This window comes from Acanthopagrus latus, chromosome 13 (genome assembly GCF_904848185.1).
Source record: "Acanthopagrus latus isolate v.2019 chromosome 13, fAcaLat1.1, whole genome shotgun sequence".
NCBI lineage: Eukaryota > Metazoa > Chordata > Actinopteri > Spariformes > Sparidae > Acanthopagrus > Acanthopagrus latus.
The window spans coordinates 6,370,475-6,389,816 of NC_051051.1; the positions used below are offsets into that span (position 1 = coordinate 6,370,475).

The window sequence follows — 19,342 nt, forward strand, 5'->3', positions numbered from 1 at the left end:
TGTTTTTTTTTTTTTTTTTGTGCCGAAGCCTAAGAGGAGCAGAAAGACAGCATTGTGACATTGTAAAATAGAAAATTGAACTCAGCGATACCTAAAGTTTCAACATAAAGAAACACAAACTTTCAGCATATCTGTGGTTAGCAGAAACATGCAGTGCGCTGCCAACATTTATTCTGCTGTGCCAAAAACACTGGGTGCCAAATTTCCCACAGTGCAACTTCATAGTATTTTTAGTTTGTCCGTCTCTGTCTGCCCGTGTCTTCACTCTACCAATTGTAGATTTTCTGTTAAAAATAAAGCCCCCAAATCTAATCTGACATCATTCTTTTATTTGAGTTATATAATCAAATTCAAATGAAATCAGCTCCATCAGTGTCCCTTTAGGAGAAAAAAATGCTATCCATCAGTCTTTCACCATTCAAAGAAGCAATTAATTTTACCTCTTAATTGTTTCTAGTCTTCTTTAAATTAAAAACACCAATGGTGGATATTTAACAGAAAACCCCTGGAGGGACCTTTTCAATCAAAAAAGATATTTCAGACCTAAGCCGCACAAAATAGAAAAACAATTTCCCCTCTCCCTCACAAAAAAACCTATCCATGTGTGGGGTGACGAGCAGGTGACATTGTCAGAACTACAATAGATCTGTTGCCCCTAACATGTTCACACCTCTGGCAGCTCCCTGGATTGTTGATTACGTTGCTCGTTGCTGCATTACTCAGATGCCTTCTTGTGTTCTGGCAAAAGGCCAGCTCATATAACATCTCACTGCTTGGCAGGCAACGTAGAGGGACACATTTTTGTAACCCATGTCATAGATGTGAACTTGATGGCCTCCCAGATTGGTGGGACTGACACTAAAAAGATCTTGCACTCTTTCATTTGACATGCTGGCATTTATATGTGTACATCGTGTGGGTTGAGTGAAACATTCTAGTGAGAAATGGCAAAAGAGAGGCAGCTCTAAAAATTAAGACATCTGTGATATGAAAGCCAGCTAACCAGTTAGTCAAGTAGCTTCAATGCCATTCTTTGAAATGTTTGCGGAGTTTATTTCATTCAGAAAGAAGACTGCTCATATTTCATGATAAATCAAGCTTTATTGTGGTGTCAACACAAGTTGTTTAGACACTCAGCATGCACAACCAATACTAATCTTCCAGTTATGCACTTCCTCCTTTGACCACGGTGACACAAGTCTTGTCAGTGTCAGATAATAATAATAAAAAAATGAACCATTGGATGTTTACTTTCAGTTTCCAAGTAACTTGTGACATCACCTTGGTTGTTAGTCAAGTCTCAGACATGTTCTCAAAATTTCCATGACTTTTTTTTTAAGCAAATGAATATCAGAGGAAAAAAACAGAGCAAATGTAGGTTACTCAAATGTTTTTACTTGTTCTGTCAGGTTTTAATTTTCAAGGAATTTTTGGTTTTTGCAGGATGCAGGCTTCAACTTCACAGCCGTGTCACTTTGAGGCTATCTTAGAGCTTCAGATAGTCTCAGTGCAATTTGACATATAGGAAAGTTTACATTTGTGAATCATATACCATTATTATAATATGGGATGGGCCATTTAAATACATCATGTACGTAAGTATTGTTTCGGTTACTCTCCTGTGTCATCTTTAAAAGGAATACAGATATTGTCACAGCCACATCTGAATGAACTGAAATAGTTACATAAACACTGTGTATCAAAATCACAGGCATCTTCCAGTTAATGATATAGATCATCATATTTTTCGCGATGTTATTCTTTATTTGTTAACCTTATAAATGTATGATTTTACCACTTTACACTATAACCTCAAGATTTTCTTTGTTCCCATTAAGGTCACGTAGGCCTCTTCCAAAATTAAACCCAGATGCTCTCCTGGAGCGATCGTCCTCACATACAGCTACAGCACCACAACAGGAAAGTAGTTTTTTCATACAACAGAAAATGAATAAATAAATAAGATTTTCACAACACATTCAACTACATGTACAGCATGCCGGCTACTGTGTATGTATGTAGCTTATATGACAGCAACATGTTGTAAACTTCAGGGTAAACAATGTTTTTTGCATTCACAAGTTGAAACTGGCCACCTAAAAAAGAAAATTCTGAAAACTATGGATGGTATTTCACCCCAGTTGAGTTCACAGAAGACAAAGGGAGTTCAATGTAAATATCTCTCTCACCGTTTTCACAGGCCACTGAAAATAAAACCATATCTGACTCAAATATCTGCGCTTCACACTGTGTATTTGAATATTTAAATAGTCATGCTTACCATATTTATTCGTTTTAAATAAAAAATAAAAAATAAAAAAAACAGTGTCCAGTATAGCATTGTTTCACTTGAGGGCGCTAACACAAAGCACCAGGTGGTCCGGGAACAACTTGAGAAAGGAGGAGGCCATTCACTAGCCTGTTTTAGCTACACACACCTAGCTACTGTTAGCTAGCCGGCGGCTAACGAGCAAGCTAAAACATCAGTCTGTCTTAATGTCGCCCGTCTTATCAAGTGATGGCAAGAGAACAGTGTTCACAAACTGAAGCGGGTGAGTGTCGGATGGTCCATTTTATTCGCGACGGGACATTTCACATTCACATAGTTTGCAGCGAGCTAAGTAACCGAGTGCAGCCAGAGCTAGCTAACGTTAGCTCGGCTCTATTTCAGTTGGTGCCAGGCTAATATACCTCTCATTCTTTTCAGAACTGTATTACCTCATCGCCAGATTTCTGCAGTCGGGACCTTGTAAAAAAGCAGCACAGGTAACATCCTGTTATAAGACAAACATGTACTCGTATCGGAGATAAATGTTGTAAATACGGAGCTAATGCTAGCAGCTAACGCTAACTGTGTGTGTCTGTTGTTAGATTCTGATCGAGGAGCTGGAGGAGTATGAGGTAGGTTCATCAGGACCTTTCTGTGTTTTTCTCATGTGTTGTTTCCGTATTACTGCCTATCTGGCCGCTTTTTTGGGCAACTTTTCAGTAATTTTGGTCGGTGTGTGGCAAAAAAAAATTGTGTCGCCGTGCCGGGACGAGACTGGCAATTTAGTGCCACCTATTAACGGCTTTTTGCTTTAACTTTAGTTGGTCCCTGAACGATGGAGTTGGGACGGGAAGAAATACAAACGGACCTTCCAAGACTGGGTGAGTGTGAATTATCATAATTAACTTTTTTTATTAATATGAAGCGTTTAACTTCTTCTTTTATCGACAGTTGCGTCGCACCGGACGTGTTTATTTTTATTCCCGCCAACCATCTAGATTAAACACGGTGACAATGTGTTTGTGATTATAAAAACACATTAAAACATTTATATTAGTATAGGCCTATTTTAAATAACTACGAGCAGGCTTTGCTATTGTGTAGGCTAATAGGTGGAGAATAGAGACAAGGGCGGGCAGTGATAGGCTGGGCAAGAGCCCGGGAGCTGTCTGTCTTTTATCGCAGCCAATGAAATCGCAGTTGCGTTTGCAAACAACCGGAACACTGGTAGGCGAGTCTTTTGATTGGCTGTGAGGTTCTCTGCCCCTCCTCTTGCTATTCCTCACCCTCCCTCTCTTTTTGTTATTCAACTAGCTGCATCACAAAACCATGCTTCGGATTATGGGTATAAACAGGAAGATAGGGGAAAGAAGAAGAATCATGTAATTTATGTCTGTCCTGAATATAATTAGGATTGAGCTGAGGGACGAAAAGTTTAAACACTGTGTTTTCCTCGTAATGTCTAGTTTATAGCACACCTTTGAGAATGTTGTGTCCCAGTCCAAGAGGGGCAATTATAGAGTGAATAGAAACTAGTTGTGATGCCCGCTGAATTTTTGAGCGTTACAACGTAATGAAGGATACAGAAAGCAATAAAATCTGAAAATATCTTTGTAGCTAATGATGATTTGTTTTTATTTTCTTGAACTAACTGAAATAGAGCTGGGTGGATAAATTGTTTGGGCCAACATATGAGAAAAGCTTACTGTTAATATACTGTTATTGGTGTGTATTTCTGCTGATAAATAACAAGAATCTGCAGCACAGAAAGTAATTTTAAAGTGTAAATGTCTCAGTTGGTAGACAGCATGGTAAGTTGTTAATTAAAAAAGTAGTAAGGGATTGTTATCACAAATATTTATTTTTGTTTTGTCTTTGCATGAAAATATGTGTAAAAGCAGATATATTATTGTCAAATATTTACAACAATAAAAATTGTTTGGTATCAGCCTCAGAACTCCATTAATGGTCAGTTTAAATTCGTATGGTGCTGTCTGTAAACAGACAATAAACAGTGTCTGTTAAATCTGTATAAATAAAATGGAGTTCCTTTTATTTATTAAAACTTAATTAGTTTGAACAATTTGACATTTCAACTGAGATAATGCTATTTTGGCTTTTTTGTGGTTGTTGTTGTATCATATAATAGCTGTCCATGTCCTGCAGGTGATTTTGAACCAGCACATTCCTGCGGACTATCTGCTCCGTGTTTGCCAGCGGATAGGCCCTCTTATAGAGAAGGAGATCCCACCTAGTGTTCCTGGAGTCCAAACACTTTTGGGACTGGGGAGGCAGTCTTTGTTGCGTACAACCAAAAGTGAGCATTTCCATCACATCATATCATTGCACCTTTCTCACGGACAATCCACACATGAATACGGTTGTAATTCTTGTCAATATTTTTTTTTAAATTCAATACCTGTGCAATTTAGGTTGTAGCCACAAAGTATGCAGTGGTTCAGCTGTGGCTGCACTCCATCGAGGACGTCCACCAGAACCTCCAGTCAGCAATGGAGGTCCTCCAAATGTTGGTGTGTGAACCTTTTTATTTTTATTTAAACCCATTTCAAAAAAAATCCAAAGCTCCTAGAACGTTTGAGACTAATGAAGGCTGCTTTAACAGTCTGTTTTCTTCGCTAATCATTCTTGTGTTTCTTCATATCAAGTGTCCATCATGGGTGCTCGCCAGGCCACAGGCTTGGCTCGTATCGGCCAGGCCCTGCCGTCTTCCACCTACCAACACATGAAGATACACAAACGTATTCTCGGACACCTTTCTTCAGTGTACTGCGTGGCCTTTGATCGCACCGGTCGTCGGATATTTACGGTATGTTATGAGTTCTGGGTCAGATGATTATTGCCACAGAAATGTCTCACTCCATCTGTCCAGTCCGAGCTAAGTAAACTATACAAATGCTGCAAAATATAATATGCAAGGGTTGAGATATCTGAATCAAAATGTGTACTTAAATGTGTTGCATGTGTACTTAACTTGACTTGTTTGTGTCTGTTTACAACTACTTCACAAGCATTCAATTGCTTTTAGTTAAAAGTTAGTTTTGATTTTAATCGTGGCAAAATTACAATAAATTGTTCTTCCATTTATAGCAGTCGTTAATTAGTCCTTACACATTTGTGACCACATGTCACAATCAGTGCTGACAGGAACTCACAAGCTGTTTCCTCACATTTAATGGAGAACCGTCCTATTTATCTGTTGCCACTGTCAAATGTGTTTCAGGGTTCTGATGACTGCCTGGTGAAAATCTGGGCCACAGATGACGGCCGGCTCCTGGCAACACTCCGCGGCCACTCTGCAGAGATCTGTGACATGGGCGTCAACCATGAGAACAGTCTCCTTGCCTCAGCGAGCTGTGACAAAACCATCAGATTGTGGTGCTTACGCACTTGTGCACCCATCACTGTTCTGCAGGCCCATGGTGCCTCCATCACATCCATACAGGTGAGACTGATGCATTATTAAGTAGTTACTCAAACTTGGAAATAGGAAGTTGTTTTTGTTTGTTTGTTTTTTTACTTTTATTACCCTTATCGTGTAGCTTTTCTTCCTTTAACTCCACATGTCAATATTCACAAAACTAGCTATTTGCTGCTTTAGTGTTGTGTTAAATGTTGGTCACACCTCATCTGTGACTAACCAACACTGACTCTCTATCCCCTTAGTTTTGTCCTGCTGTCAAAGGGACGACGCGGTACTTGGCTTCCACCGGCGCAGACGGCATGGTGTGTTTCTGGAAGTGGCACTCCGTCAGCATGAAATTCAAGTAAGTCTTTGACACATCTGTTGCAGTGGTTTCAACTCTGTAAATTCTAGCCTTTCTAAAGTTGCGGAAGTAACAACAGCTTTTATGTTTCCTCAGTGATCAACCAGTCAAATTTGTTGAGCGGTCGCGTCCAGGAGTACAGGTCTCTACTTCCTCATTCAGCAGTGGTATGTGTGTTTCCCTCCTGGGCAACTTTATAGTGCCCTAAACTGCTGTGAGCAGCAAACCAAATCCAGACAGCTGACAACATAAGTTTTGCTTTATGAAATTCTGTCGCTCAAGCCAAAGCAACAAACTGTTGCAAAAGGTTGCAAATAATTTTGTAAACTTATAACTTAACATCATTTAAGTTAAATCACAGAAAATGATGAAATACTCCTAAGTAGTAGTTTTTAATGTGTCAGCATTGGCTTACCTCAGCAAATAAACAGGGAGTCAGATACCATTTTTAAATTTATTACAAAAAATATTTGTGTTTATGCCAGATTTTTAAATGCCTATAAACCTTCTGGCAAAGAGCAATTCTCTCCTTTCCTATTGCCAGTAAGGGAGTTTGCCTTCCTGTATTTTTCTTGTGTATCATGTTCAATGTCGTCTCTCTTCCAAACTCAGCACCATTTGGAGCAGATCGAAAACTATTCACACTCCAACATACACAACACTCGTCACAGCATTGAGTCATTTGACTGGGAATTAATGCCAATTGTGCCCTTTTCCACTGGAGACAAAAGCCAGGTGTTGGTGGGTTTTTTGTCCAGTGTGAAAGGGGTTTCAGCAGGACAATGTCCATTGAGTAACACAGTAACTGCAGACAAATAGTTATTCATTTGGCTGCATATATTATGCAAAGGGAGTGGTTGTGGCAGCCTACCTGAATGAACTGGGCACATTGTAATTTTAGAAAAACTATATATGAAAAATATGAAATATTTCGATTTGTTTGTTTTAGGCTTCACTGGGCAGACATAATAGACATATATATAAACATCAACAGAATGATAGGACATGGATCTACAGATGTTACAGATTAAATATGTTCCTCTTACACCGAATTCTGTTCAATGTCAACAGGTGGTATGTTCATGGCTACTGGTGGCACTGATCATCTGATCAGGGTTTACTACCTTGGCGCTGAAACTCCGATGAAGGTCTCTGAGATGGACGCTCACACGGTAGGAAACAATACACAGTCACTACATCAGCCTTGTACCAATCTGTTAAACACATTAACCTTATTTTAAAGAAAGGTCTGTGTAACTTAAATACATGTACTTTTTTCTGTTTTTTTTTTTTTTTAGGATAAAGTTGTTGTCGTTCAGTTTAGCAATAACAGTGACAGGTGAGTGTATTTGCTAAGAGCAACAGGGGCTCCAAACAGTTTTTTTGTTAGTGTGGTTTTAAAGCCTCTGACAGTTAAATGTGTTGTATGTGTCCAGCCTAAGGTTTGTGAGTGGCAGTCGAGACGGCACAGCGAGGATCTGGCATTACCAGCAACAAGAGTGGAAGAGCATCACTTTAGACATGGCTGCCAGGCTGCCTGGGTAAGAGAGTAAACCGTGTTCCACAACATTTTACGTTGCCATTTCTGTCTCTGTAAACTGCTTTTGTGTTTGCTGTCTGATGGGATAATTTTGCTCCAGGAGTGCTGTTGCCAGTGGGGATGATAAAACCAAGCTGGTGGTGACCATGGTGGCCTGGGACCGTGCAGATAGCACCGTCATCACAGCAGTGTCAAACTACCTGCTCAAAGTGTGGAGCACAGCCTCTGGACAGCTGCTACATATTCTATCTGTGAGTGGCTGAAGCCGGAGTTTGTACTGTGCTGCTAATCGAATGATTAAATTAGTGATTCACATGCTGACCAACAGAATGTTTTCTCTCTCTCCCCCCAAGGGTCATGATGACGAGGTGTTTGTGTTGGAGGCTCACCCATTCGACTCCCGCATCATGCTATCTGCTGGCCATGATGGCAACATTTACATGTGGGACTTGACCAAAGGATCCAAGATCCGCAACTTCTTCAACATGGTAACTAATCGGCAATGAGATTCGTCTTTCTTAATTCATTTATTCACACTGTCGTCGATTCATATTTAAATCTTTGTGTCCAGATTGAGGGGCAAGGCCACGGTGCTATTTTTGACTGCAAGTTCTCAGCTGATGGGCAACACTTTGCCTGCACTGACTCACACGGCCATTTGCTCATCTTTGGCTTCGGCTGCAGCAGACCATACGAGAAGGTAACCGCACGTAACTGTTGGTTAAAACATATTTACTCATAATAATCTTTCAGTTCCTTTTTTTTCTCAAAGGAACAACATTCAGACTTGACAGTTATACAGTATTTGTGGTCACGCGTGTTCTACAGTCATAAGACTCAAATTCAAGCCACATGTCATCAAGGATCTTTTGAAATACTTCAGGGAAGACTGCTAATAACCCTGAGGATGCTCTATATTGTATCTAGCTCTGTCTCCTAGTCTGCCCTGTGCAAGGAGGCATCTTCAACTCCGATCTACTGTTTATTCCCTCCAGATTCCCGACCAGATGTTCTTCCACACGGACTACAGACCTCTTATCCGTGACGCTAACAACTATGTGCTGGACGAGCAGACGCAGCAAGCCCCACACCTCATGCCTCCGCCATTTCTGGTGGATGTTGATGGGAATCCTCACCCCCCTCAATTTCAGCGCCTGGTGCCAGGAAGAGAAAGCTGCAACGAGGAGCAGCTAGTGCCCCAGCTTGGATACATGGCTAACAGTAAATCCCTCTCTGTTATCACTAACGCCTTTCAGAATACTTGAGTTTGAAATATAATCGCCAGAGTTTTTAAACCTAATTTCTGCCCTTTTGTTGCCCAGGTGATGGAGAGTTGGTTGAGCAGGTGCTTGGCCAGCAAACGGCAGATAACAGAGAAAGCTTACTGGACAGTCTCATCAGGCAGCTGCAGAACGAGCAGGACGTGCTTCAGATGGCAGAACCGCAGGCCGATGAGGCAGAAGGTATTTTTGTAATTTCACATTTTATCAGCAAACAAGGTTTCTGTGTGATGTTTTTGGTTGTCAGCATGAGCATTGTGTAGATACCAGTGTACTTATACCTTCGTGTAGCCAAAAATGTCAGATTTGCCAAGCAACAAAACGCCATAACAAGCTGTTTTATTTGTCCGTATTTTTAGCTGATGATGCTGCAGATGTGGTGGTCTCCTCTCCAGCTGATGATTCACACAGAAGTGGGCAGGTGGACGGGGTGTGGCAGATGCAGCATAATGCCTTGCGTAGTCAAGTGGCCACCGAGAGGGACCTGCTGGCCTGGAGCCGCAGAGTGGTGGTCAACGAGGTGCCGCAAGGGACGTTCAGGTGAGGCGGAAGGATGGAATTTCAATGGATGGAAGGAGTTTATCTTTTTTATATAATTGCTTTGGTGGTCACGTACAATCTCATGATGTATTCTTTTTTTATTAGAGTTTTGGAGGAGTGCAGAAAAGCCAAAGGTGACATTGAATGTTCTTTATACAATGCCGAGAGGAAGAAGAAACCAGCAGCCTGCACACCCAAGGTACAATGTTCTTCACTTCACAGATGTTTTCACAACTCACAGATACCATCAATATCAATTCAGTCCCACTTTCCCAATATTTCGCATTTTGTAGAGCGATCTGCTGACCACTCGACTGCGCTCACTGAGGCCAAGCAAGAAAAAGCAGCAGCACCACGCCTATCAGACCCGTTCAGCTCAAGTCCGCCGTCCAGGGACCAGGAGTCGAAACGGCAGCAACCGGCGCAACCCTGACAGCCAGGTAGACTCTGACAGTGATGGAGAGGTATGTATAAAACACATCAAAATACAAAATATGTCTGTGGTTTACTTTCAATGGACCGATGTTCAATGCCAAATACAGCTTTTTCAAAAATACAAATATTTTAATGTTTCTTTTTTTAAGTTCAGGTTTTGTTTTTAAATCAAAGTTTGAAAGTCAAAATTATTCTAATCATATCTATGTAATATGATTTTTTTTTTTTTTTTTTTGAATGGATGTGATGCACTGTGAATCAAAATAGTAACGTCATCTGTGTTTTTCAGGCAGCAGAACAGGCAGAGCAAAGCGAGGCGTCATCTGATGGTGAAGCTCAGTGGCAGAGTGAAAGCAGCTCCAGGTACATGTCTTCACCTGAGCATTAGTGTTTTCTTCAAGATTTAATAAGAACCCTCCCACTAACTACAGCCCCTTTTTGTTCTCAGTGATTCCTCCAGTGAATATTCCGATTGGACTGCCGATGCCGGGATCAACCTCCAGCCGCCCAAACGATCAACCAGGAGGCCCGTACAACCTCAAGGCTACAGCAGCTCTGAGGAGGAAGAGGGCGATGACAAGGCGAAAGAGGCCAAGAAGAAGGAAAATGAGAAGAGGAAGAAACCCAAGGAGACCAAACAAGTGAGCTAACACGACCTGCAGCTCCTGAAAACATGTCTTTGTGGAAAACATTAGCTGTGCTCCATCTTTTGAATGCTGTCCCGCAGCACCGTTCTCATTGTAGCCTGACCAACAAATTGTATGTACTCAGAAACCCACGTCCTCTCTGGCTGGACTTGATGCGGAGGAGTGGCTGCCGCCATCATGGATAATGGAGACCATCCCACGCCGCTCTCCTTTTGTTCCTCAAATGGGAGATGAGGTAAGGAGTGTCGCTCTAATGTCAAACAGAAAAATACATGACGTGTCATGCATTTGTGATCACGGCCCTCTTCTCCTCCACCAGCTCATCTACTTCAAACAGGGTCATCAGGCCTATGTCCGGGCCGTCCGCAGGGCCAAGGCCTACAGCATCAACCCTCAGAAACAGCCCTGGAACAGACTTGACCTCAGGGTGAGCCAAGTGTTATTTTGTAGTTAATCACCACTTATCTGGCTGCCTCTCAAATGAGCCACAGCAACAAACACTCCTGTTCATTCATCCAGAGTCTTACCTTTTTATGGGTTTTTTTTCACCCCCTCAGGACCAGGAATCTGTGAAGGTGGTTGGAATCAAATATGAGGTGGGACCTCCGACCCTCTGCTGCCTAAAACTGGCTTTCTTGGACCCAGTCTCAGGGAAGATGACCGGCGACTCCTTCTCCTTAAAGTGAGCATTTATCTTCAGTACACCCACTACAAGATAACTGAATGTACATTGAAGCGTACGAATTTCACTCCACTTTCTTTCCCACAATCTAAAGGTACCACGACATGCCTGATGTCATAGATTTCTTGGTGCTGCTGCAGTTTTATAACGAGGCTAAAGAGCACAACTGGCAGCCAGGTCAGTGTTCTGAAAGGGATGTCTCAGCACTTGCGTTCATTGTTGTGGGTATGTTCTGATCCCATTTTACTTTGTTCTCCTCAGGTCTGAGGTTCCGCAGCATCATCGACGACGCCTGGTGGTTCGGCTCTGTGGAGGACCAGGAGCCTCTGCAGCTGGAGTATCCAGACAGCCTGTTTCAGTGCTACGCAGTGAAGTACGTCTGGAGGAGTGCTCCCCTCAAACATTATGTATCAGCAGTCAATTTTCATTAAAGTTCAACTAAATAAGTGATTGTCATCTTCCACATTGTATGGTTTATATAAGTGATATTTGTCTTGTCTCACCAGGTGGGATAATGGTGAGCGCGAGAAGATGAGTCCCTGGGACATGGAGCCGATTCCTGAGGAAGGTTAGTATTATCACAGTTTTAATCAGACCACACTGCACTCTTTAAATGTCACTCCCCGTTGTCATCCTGAGAAGTGGTGTTGATCCAGATTTCCATATGAATGTTGTCAAAACTAACAAAGCATTTAACAAAAACTGGTCGCCTGAAAACGAGTGTGGACGGAACGCATTCGTAAAGCCAGAAATAATGTCTTCTTTCATGAAGACTGTCGTGTTTTGTTTTTGTTTTTTTTCTCCAGACAAAAGGGTCAATTATTTCAGCAGTGAGGGACTCAAACCTGTTCATGGTGCCTTTTAGATATCCTTGAATTGTTGGGAACTTTCTGTATCACAGAAGACTTTCCTTTTCAAGTGCCACCGTTCCTTCTTTTTTTACAACCAGGTCATCCATTCATGAGTTTCACTTTCTTAATAAAATTTTCCTCATTCTTTCATTTTTATTATAGTAGCAGAATGGTTTGTGACTTGACCACATTATCATGCTTCAAACTAAGAACTAAAGTTCTTAATCAGGGTCGTCGAAATAAAAAAAAAAACACTGGTTTTTACTTTTTTTTTTTATGTGTGCTGAACAGTGAACTAAATACAGCTTCATTCTCTGACACATTCTGTTGCTCCATCAGCTGCGTTGCCAGAGCAGGTTGGTGATGGCGTGGAGGTGGCAGAGGAGGAGCTGAAGGCTCTTCTTTACACGCCTCAGGAAGGAGAGTGGGGCGCCCACACACGAGACGAAGACTGCGAGAGAGTCATCCGCGGCATCGATCAGCTTCTTACACTGGGTAAGACACCACAAGGTTGTTTATTACAGGAAAAAAATCCAACCTACACCTCCGCCTTGTTTGATCTCCCTCCTGTTTGTCCACAGAGGTAGCCAAGGCATTCACGTCACCAGTAAATCTGCGGGACTACCCTCTGTACTGCACTGTTGTCGCTTACCCCACTGACCTCAGCACCATCCGCAAACGGCTGGAGAACCGCTTCTACAGGTGGAGCAGCACGCATAATCTACACCTCACTTTTCATCTTTTCCATATACTGTATATCTAAGCCATATATTGAGCTTCACATGTGGACGTTATTTTCTGCCTCAGGCGGATTTCAGCGTTAATGTGGGAGGTGCGCTACATTGAACACAATGCCCGCACTTTCAACGAACCCCAGAGCCCCATAGTAGCATCCGCCAAGGTGGTGACTGACGTTCTCCTGCACTACATCGGGTAAGAGAGGGCGATATGAAAATGTTATGCAGCGATTGTCCTTTCTGACATTATCCCTTTAAAACTTCAAAATGATAACTAAAATTGAGTCAAGTTAATGTTTTTGCCGGGCAACAAATATATAAAGTGCAGAGGCTGGACACATATCAAGGCCTTAACACAAACTGTGAACAAAGCAGTTATTTTTATTTAGCTCAGTGTGTGTGGACATTTTTAAAAGCATTGTACATCTGCATCTGCAAAATTCTGAGGATGTATCGATATCAGCATCAGCAATTGGCCAAAATGAGTTAGAAATGATCAGATATCTGCAAAAATGCGATATCCTGCACCCCCTTCAACACTGGTATTAACAGTTATCTAATATTTCTACATAAGTCTGATTCTTTTACTCCCTTTCTTCTTCAGGGACCAGAGCTGCACCGACATCTTGGATCTGCATCACAAACTGAAGTCTGAGATCAGCAGTGGAGGAGAAGCGACAGTAAGAGGATTGTGTAAAGTGTACATTTGCCTCTGTTCCTTCTCTGGATTATTGTTTTTGCTGTTAATAGTAACGTGCCTGTGTTCCTCTGCAGGCTGATTTGGATGTGGACTCGGACACTCCAGGCACATCCTCTGGACATCGGGTAAGAAGCACCACGATCCACGTCCTAAAAACAAGCCCCAAACACGGCTGCAGGCTTAAATCATAATGACAGTAGCTCCAGTCTTAGTTTGGTTTATTTTCTCCTCTAACAGGGAGGGAACCAGAATTCTCAGAAGCGAGGTGTGGTTTTGAATGTGAAAGCGTGGAGAGGTCAGTGCCGAGAGCTGTTGCGCCGAATGATCACCTCGCCAGATTCAGAACCGTTCAGGCAGCCTGTGGATCTGTTTGAGTACCCGGTAAGGACCACTGACACCAGACGACGCCTCACATGACTTGTTGTAACATCAGAAATGCATGCCACGGGTTAAAAAGTAAAAGAAGTCGTCAAGTTAAAGATTTCTTTGTCTCTACCTTGTTGTGCTCAGGACTATCGAGACATCATTGACACTCCGATGGACCTGAGTACAGTGTCAGAGACGCTGTGTGAGGGGAACTATGAAAATCCGATGGAGTTTGCCAAAGACGTGCGCCTCATTTTCAGCAACTCCAAAGCGTACACACCGAACAAGAAATCACAGGTGAAGCATCATCCCTGAAATGTACAAGTTGTAACTGTAGCTGAGTCATATCTGACAGTCTGATAGTGATTTTACCCATTTCTTTCTTTGTTTTGCTTTAGATCTACACAATGACCCTCAGCTTGTCAGCCTTCTTTGAAAAGAACATCATCTCCATCATCTCCGACTACAAGTCCGCCTGTCAGAATGAGCGGCGGGCTCGTCAGAGACTCAGTTACAGGGACAGATTGCACAACGGAGGCAGCTCGCCACCTATTAGTCCATCCCCCAGGTACTGAGCCTCAGTCACAAGCATGTCACTGAACACTGCGCATTATTAATTTATTTATTTCATTCCAGTGTATGAGGGTCCATTAAGCTTGAAGCCTGTTTTATACTTAACATTTAGCTTTAGAAATACAGAAGATATGGTTTCATGCTGAATAACAAGTCCTAGTTCTGGGCTATTAGGTGTTTCAGCGCCTTAAATTTCAGCTGATAAAAGTGTCAGACGCCTCGCTGTTATATAAAGTATCTCATTATTCTGAAGTGTTCTGTCTCTTCTCTGTTTCCATATGTCCAGTCCTAAAGGGAAGCACAAGTCAGGGAAGGTGTCAAAGCCAAAAAAATCCCAGACCTCAACCAAGAATCGCTCTCAGAGACCATATCAGGGTAAGATTGTGCTGCTGTGGCTCGACGTGTTTTCAGTTCGCTGTAAAACACAAGAGAAAAAGCTAAACCTTTCTTTTGCATCACTTTGTACAAGTCTCACTAGCTCACAAAATGTTTGCTCCAGCTTTTTTTGCCTGACAACTGTGCTTTTTTTGTTGTTTTTCTTTTGGAGCCCCTTGTGTTTGCATCCCCACTGTGTTGTGGCCTTGGCCTCCATTCAAATGAATAAGAGGGCTGCAAATCCTTCTGCCACCAGTTTAATGTGGGCTTGGGCAGATTGTAGGGCTTAGTGCTGTGTGCACACATTCTAACAGCAGAAGAAAATAGATTTTCCTTTATAGATACAGTTTTGACAACCATTTACTACTTGCAGTGTGTCGATCTGCAACGTTCTTGAACTTGAAACTTTCAAGTTTACACCAATGCAACGACACAAGATGGCGTTTTAACTCAATCACAACAACTCTGTACAGTTCTCTGTATACCATTTTAATAGTCATGTTGTCGGTTTTTTCATAGCTGGAAATAATTTGTTGCATCTTTTACTATGAATGAGCACAGTGATTGCGAGTGACTTGCGACAGGTGCATTTCGAGTATGGATGCAGCTGCAAAACCATAAGTTTTGTGCAGTAGTGAACGTTTGGTTGAGTGAGAATTATCCTTATGCTGTTGTTTTAGCTCATCAAAGCAGCAGTGTAGCAGAGGAAGAGGACATCCAGCCTTCTTCCCCAAGTTCAGGGACGAGCAGCGAGGGCAGAAACCAAGGGCCTCATCGGGTGACTCGCAGCCAAGCTACTCCAGTGAAGAAGTCAGGTATCAACGGCTCCATGAACACCTTTCATATTAATATGACTTCAAAGATGTGCTGCAGAAATGAACTATTGTCCCCTTTGTGTTGCATCCAGGGCAACAGCGTAACCTACATCTAAGTAACGGCTCCAGACAGCAGCACAGTCGAGGGGCGGTGCAGTCTGACGATGACGACGACGACGAGGGGGAGGAAGAGTCCGGATCCAACAGCTCATCGTCGGAGTCCTCCTCCAGCTCGTCATCCTCTTCTTCCTCTTCATCGTCAGACAGCGAGGACAGCTCCGATTCTGAGGTGGAGAAGTACGTGGAAGGTGGAGATCACGACTACAGTAAAGCACCCTGCCTGTCGGTACGGCTCTCAGCTAAGGGTAAGGTGGCGGCCTCAGGGAAACGGAGACACAAAGGAGGAGAGGACGCAGCACAGAGACCTAAAAAAGCACGAATGCAGCTGCCAGTGAAGGTGGAGGAGGAGGAAGAGGAGGAGGAAGACGATGAGGAGGACGAAGAGGATGAAGAGGAAGAAGAGGAGGAGGAGGAGGAAGAGGAGGAGGAACAGCAGCAGCAGCAACAGGTGGATGTAAGACAAGAAGAGGACGAGGGAGAGGAGGAGGAGGAGGAGCCAGACGAGGAGGAGGAACCTGAGGAGGAGGAGGAAGAAGAAGAAGAGGAGGAGGAGGAGGACAACTCTGATGTGCAGAGAGGAGCAGCAGCAGCAGCAGCTAGCACTCCGAGAGGCAACCAGTGCAAGTCTCGACGGGTGAGCACACGCAACCAGGGCCGCAGGACAGTTCTGTACAGGGACGACTCAGAGGACGACGGCCACGGGTCGAAGGAAGACCCTCTCAACCTGGGTCGGTCTCGCTCAGGACGGGTACGCCGCATGACTGAGAAGGCACGCGTCAGCCACCTCATGGGCTGGGGTCACTAACACGACGCTCATACACAAACCTCAAGACTGTCATGAGTAAAACTTCAGGGATTTTTTTTCTTTTTTTTTGTAAAGGTGTATATATGATATAAATATATATATGTGATTTTTTTTTTTTTAAAATCTGAGACGGCTTATGACTCTCGCCAGAAAGCTGGTCCTCACAATGTGTCGCCAAGGAGGTCGACAGAGCTACTGTTTAACAAGGACCCTCTCCAACTGGACTAACTCACCTCGGCCTTACCGCTCGCCGGAGGAGCCTTCGAGACACTGCTCCTCCTCTCCTCCATCATGTCCAGAACTTAACACTATAACCCCTCCTTTCCTGCACCTCTCTCAACTTTTTCTTACTCCTGGTCACCAAAGAAGGATGCGGAGATGCCAAAAAAAAAAAAAAAAAAAAAATGGTGCTCACGTTTTATTTCTCAGTTGTTTTTTTTCTCAACGAGTAATTTAACAAGAAAACTCTTCGTGCTAGTGGTCACCAGTTCCGTCACGACCACCGTGAAAAACCGCGTGCAGTATCACTCAAGGTTACTGATGTCAACTCTTTTGGTCTTTCCTCACAACCCACAAGCCTTAGTTTTTCAGAGCTCGCATCAGTCAGATGTTGTGGGCGATCAAGGCGAGTAGATTGGGCACTAGCAATACCGAGGAATCACAGTGACAGCACCACAGTCATATCCCAGCTCCTACAGATCATGGTGTGAATGTTAAATGTTTTCCCTGCTTTCCTTTTGCTGGTGTCGACTGTTTTTCAGCTATTTAAATCATGTTTAGAATCAGATTTTTTTTTTTTTTAAGGTTAAAGTTGATTTTATTTTCTTTTTCTTGGGTAAAAAAGCCACTGCATTGTGTTTTGTATTTGTACATCCTGATCGATAATTCATGGTCGCCTCCATCACACCCTCTCCACCCAGCATGTGCAAAAAGCAAAAAGGGGTTCCTGGCATACTCTCCTTCTTCCACAGAAATATTTATTTTTCCATTGTATTATATTGGGGTGACATTAGCTATTTCGTACGTTCGTATTGATGAGGAAAAGGAAATATTTGCACATTTATCTACTCCACATGGCAGCTGAGTAATAAAGATGTTAGAACAAGAGAATTGAGATGAAAGCACTCATGATTTCTTTGTTTAGATTGCTTAAACTGTGCCAGCACACATAAATTCAGTCTTTATTTTATTTTTTTGTTTGAAGATCAGCCTGTGTATCATGAAGCCCTGGACTGATTTATTTTTTTATTGTTTTTGGTAGATCAGTGCACTCATGATTGCTTTTTTTTCTTTCTCATAATATACTACAATCAGAATCACTGTCTGTTTTTTCCTGCCTGGTTGAATGAGTGATTCCTGGAAGTGTTTCTAAAAAAAAAAAAAAAAAAATCTAGTGGAGCTACATCAAAATGCATACATCAGTAATGTTTACTTTAAAGTGTGTGCAGTCGCTGGTCAGTAAATCACTTGATTCAATCAGGACAACAACAAAAAAAAAAAAAACAGGAACTCGGGCTCTCAAGTTCTCATTTCAACACTGGGTGCTCTAATCCAAACCCACCTCCTCATTACTCTGCCTCTGTGTGGTCATAAGAGAGAGGGTTCTCAGAGATAAAAACACACAAATCAGCATCTAGGGTGCTCCGAGCGTCAGCATTAAAAAGCATCTAGAAATTATTATTCTGAGTGGGAGAAGACTAAGATTCACATTTTGGAATCTTATTTTCATATAGTAGCCGGCTCTTAGTCTCGCCTCAAAGCATCAGATTAGTGGATGGCAAATACAACAATAACATTCTACTCTAGGTGGAATATGTGACTGTCTTTTATACGCGATGTTTTGATTGTATGTGTTTTTCTTTTTTTTTTTTTTAAATAAAAAATTGGATTTCTCAGAATGAGTTTGTTGATTTCATGATTTCAGCACCAGCTGCATGAGCTGTTCGACAGCACTGTGACTGAGTCATCTGTAGCCCCTTTTTCTTTCTTTTTTTTTTTAAACTACCGTGGGGTCATAAACATGCACCGAAAGCTAAGATTCACGAGTCACAGAATACTGGGGACTGTAGCCAATCGACCGTGATAGACAGTCATAAACCTGACTGTACTATTTGCAAGTGCGTAACTGCATTAATGCACTGAAAGCTGGGGGTGAGTCAGACGAGGAACAAACAAGGTTGAGCTGTGACGCACTGGGCTCTGCCACACCTAGAAACTGCAGAGATGCTGGAGGATGATGGGAATTAGAAGAGATCAATGCATAAAGGTCGCTTTAAAGGATGAAGTGTGTCACGTGTGCGTACGAAGAAAGAGGAAAAGGTGTGTAAATGAGCTGGTTATAAATATGTATGAAGTGATGATTGGAAAAGCTGAGGGACATTTAAAACATCAGGTGCAGATAATATTGAGCCATGTTTGATTATAAACTCCTCACAATAGTTAAAACAGACTTCATTGTCCCCAAGGGGATATTTTGCCTGGACAAGGGCGCTCCAGACATCTACAATCTACTAAAAGCACAAAACATGACTGACAAGATAGTACAGTGTCAACCAAGACATAATAAATTACATACAAGATATTGCACATGCCGAGAGGTTAAAAAGAATTAGAAAAAAAGTTACATAGTCTTTATTAGATATAAAAATAAGTAATTTCTTTAATTGATTGTCATCTGCTTCAACAATCACTTCAATGCTTAAAAAACACATCAGTTTTCTCTTACTGTCCAGTTCTGCAGCTCTGTATTCCCCCTCTGTCTGAAACGCTCTGTTTTAGCTCCTGTCTCTTTAAGGCCCCGCCCCCAAATACCCAGTCTGCTC

The 19,342-nt window shown here is 42.4% G+C and overlaps 1 protein-coding gene across 1 annotated transcript; it reads left to right on the top strand.

Annotated features, from left to right (window-relative positions):
- The first annotated feature begins 1,125 nt into the window (after positions 1-1,125).
- On the top strand, positions 1,126-18,418 carry brwd3 (bromodomain and WD repeat domain containing 3). The gene is made up of 40 exons (XM_037120793.1): positions 1,126-2,552; positions 2,708-2,766; positions 2,872-2,901; positions 3,091-3,150; positions 4,436-4,586; positions 4,702-4,800; positions 4,936-5,096; positions 5,511-5,732; positions 5,954-6,054; positions 6,151-6,221; positions 7,126-7,226; positions 7,353-7,393; positions 7,491-7,595; positions 7,695-7,845; positions 7,948-8,082; positions 8,166-8,294; positions 8,590-8,815; positions 8,917-9,057; positions 9,234-9,414; positions 9,520-9,613; positions 9,708-9,878; positions 10,139-10,212; positions 10,298-10,490; positions 10,621-10,731; positions 10,816-10,923; positions 11,054-11,178; positions 11,273-11,355; positions 11,440-11,551; positions 11,685-11,746; positions 12,369-12,524; positions 12,611-12,731; positions 12,837-12,962; positions 13,371-13,446; positions 13,541-13,591; positions 13,704-13,847; positions 13,977-14,129; positions 14,231-14,400; positions 14,692-14,780; positions 15,461-15,595; positions 15,688-18,418. The coding sequence occupies exons 1-40, from the start codon at positions 2,519-2,521 to the stop codon at positions 16,518-16,520; spliced, it is 5,385 nt and encodes a 1,794-aa protein (XP_036976688.1). The 5' UTR covers positions 1,126-2,518; the 3' UTR covers positions 16,521-18,418.
- The last annotated feature ends 924 nt before the right edge of the window (positions 18,419-19,342 follow it).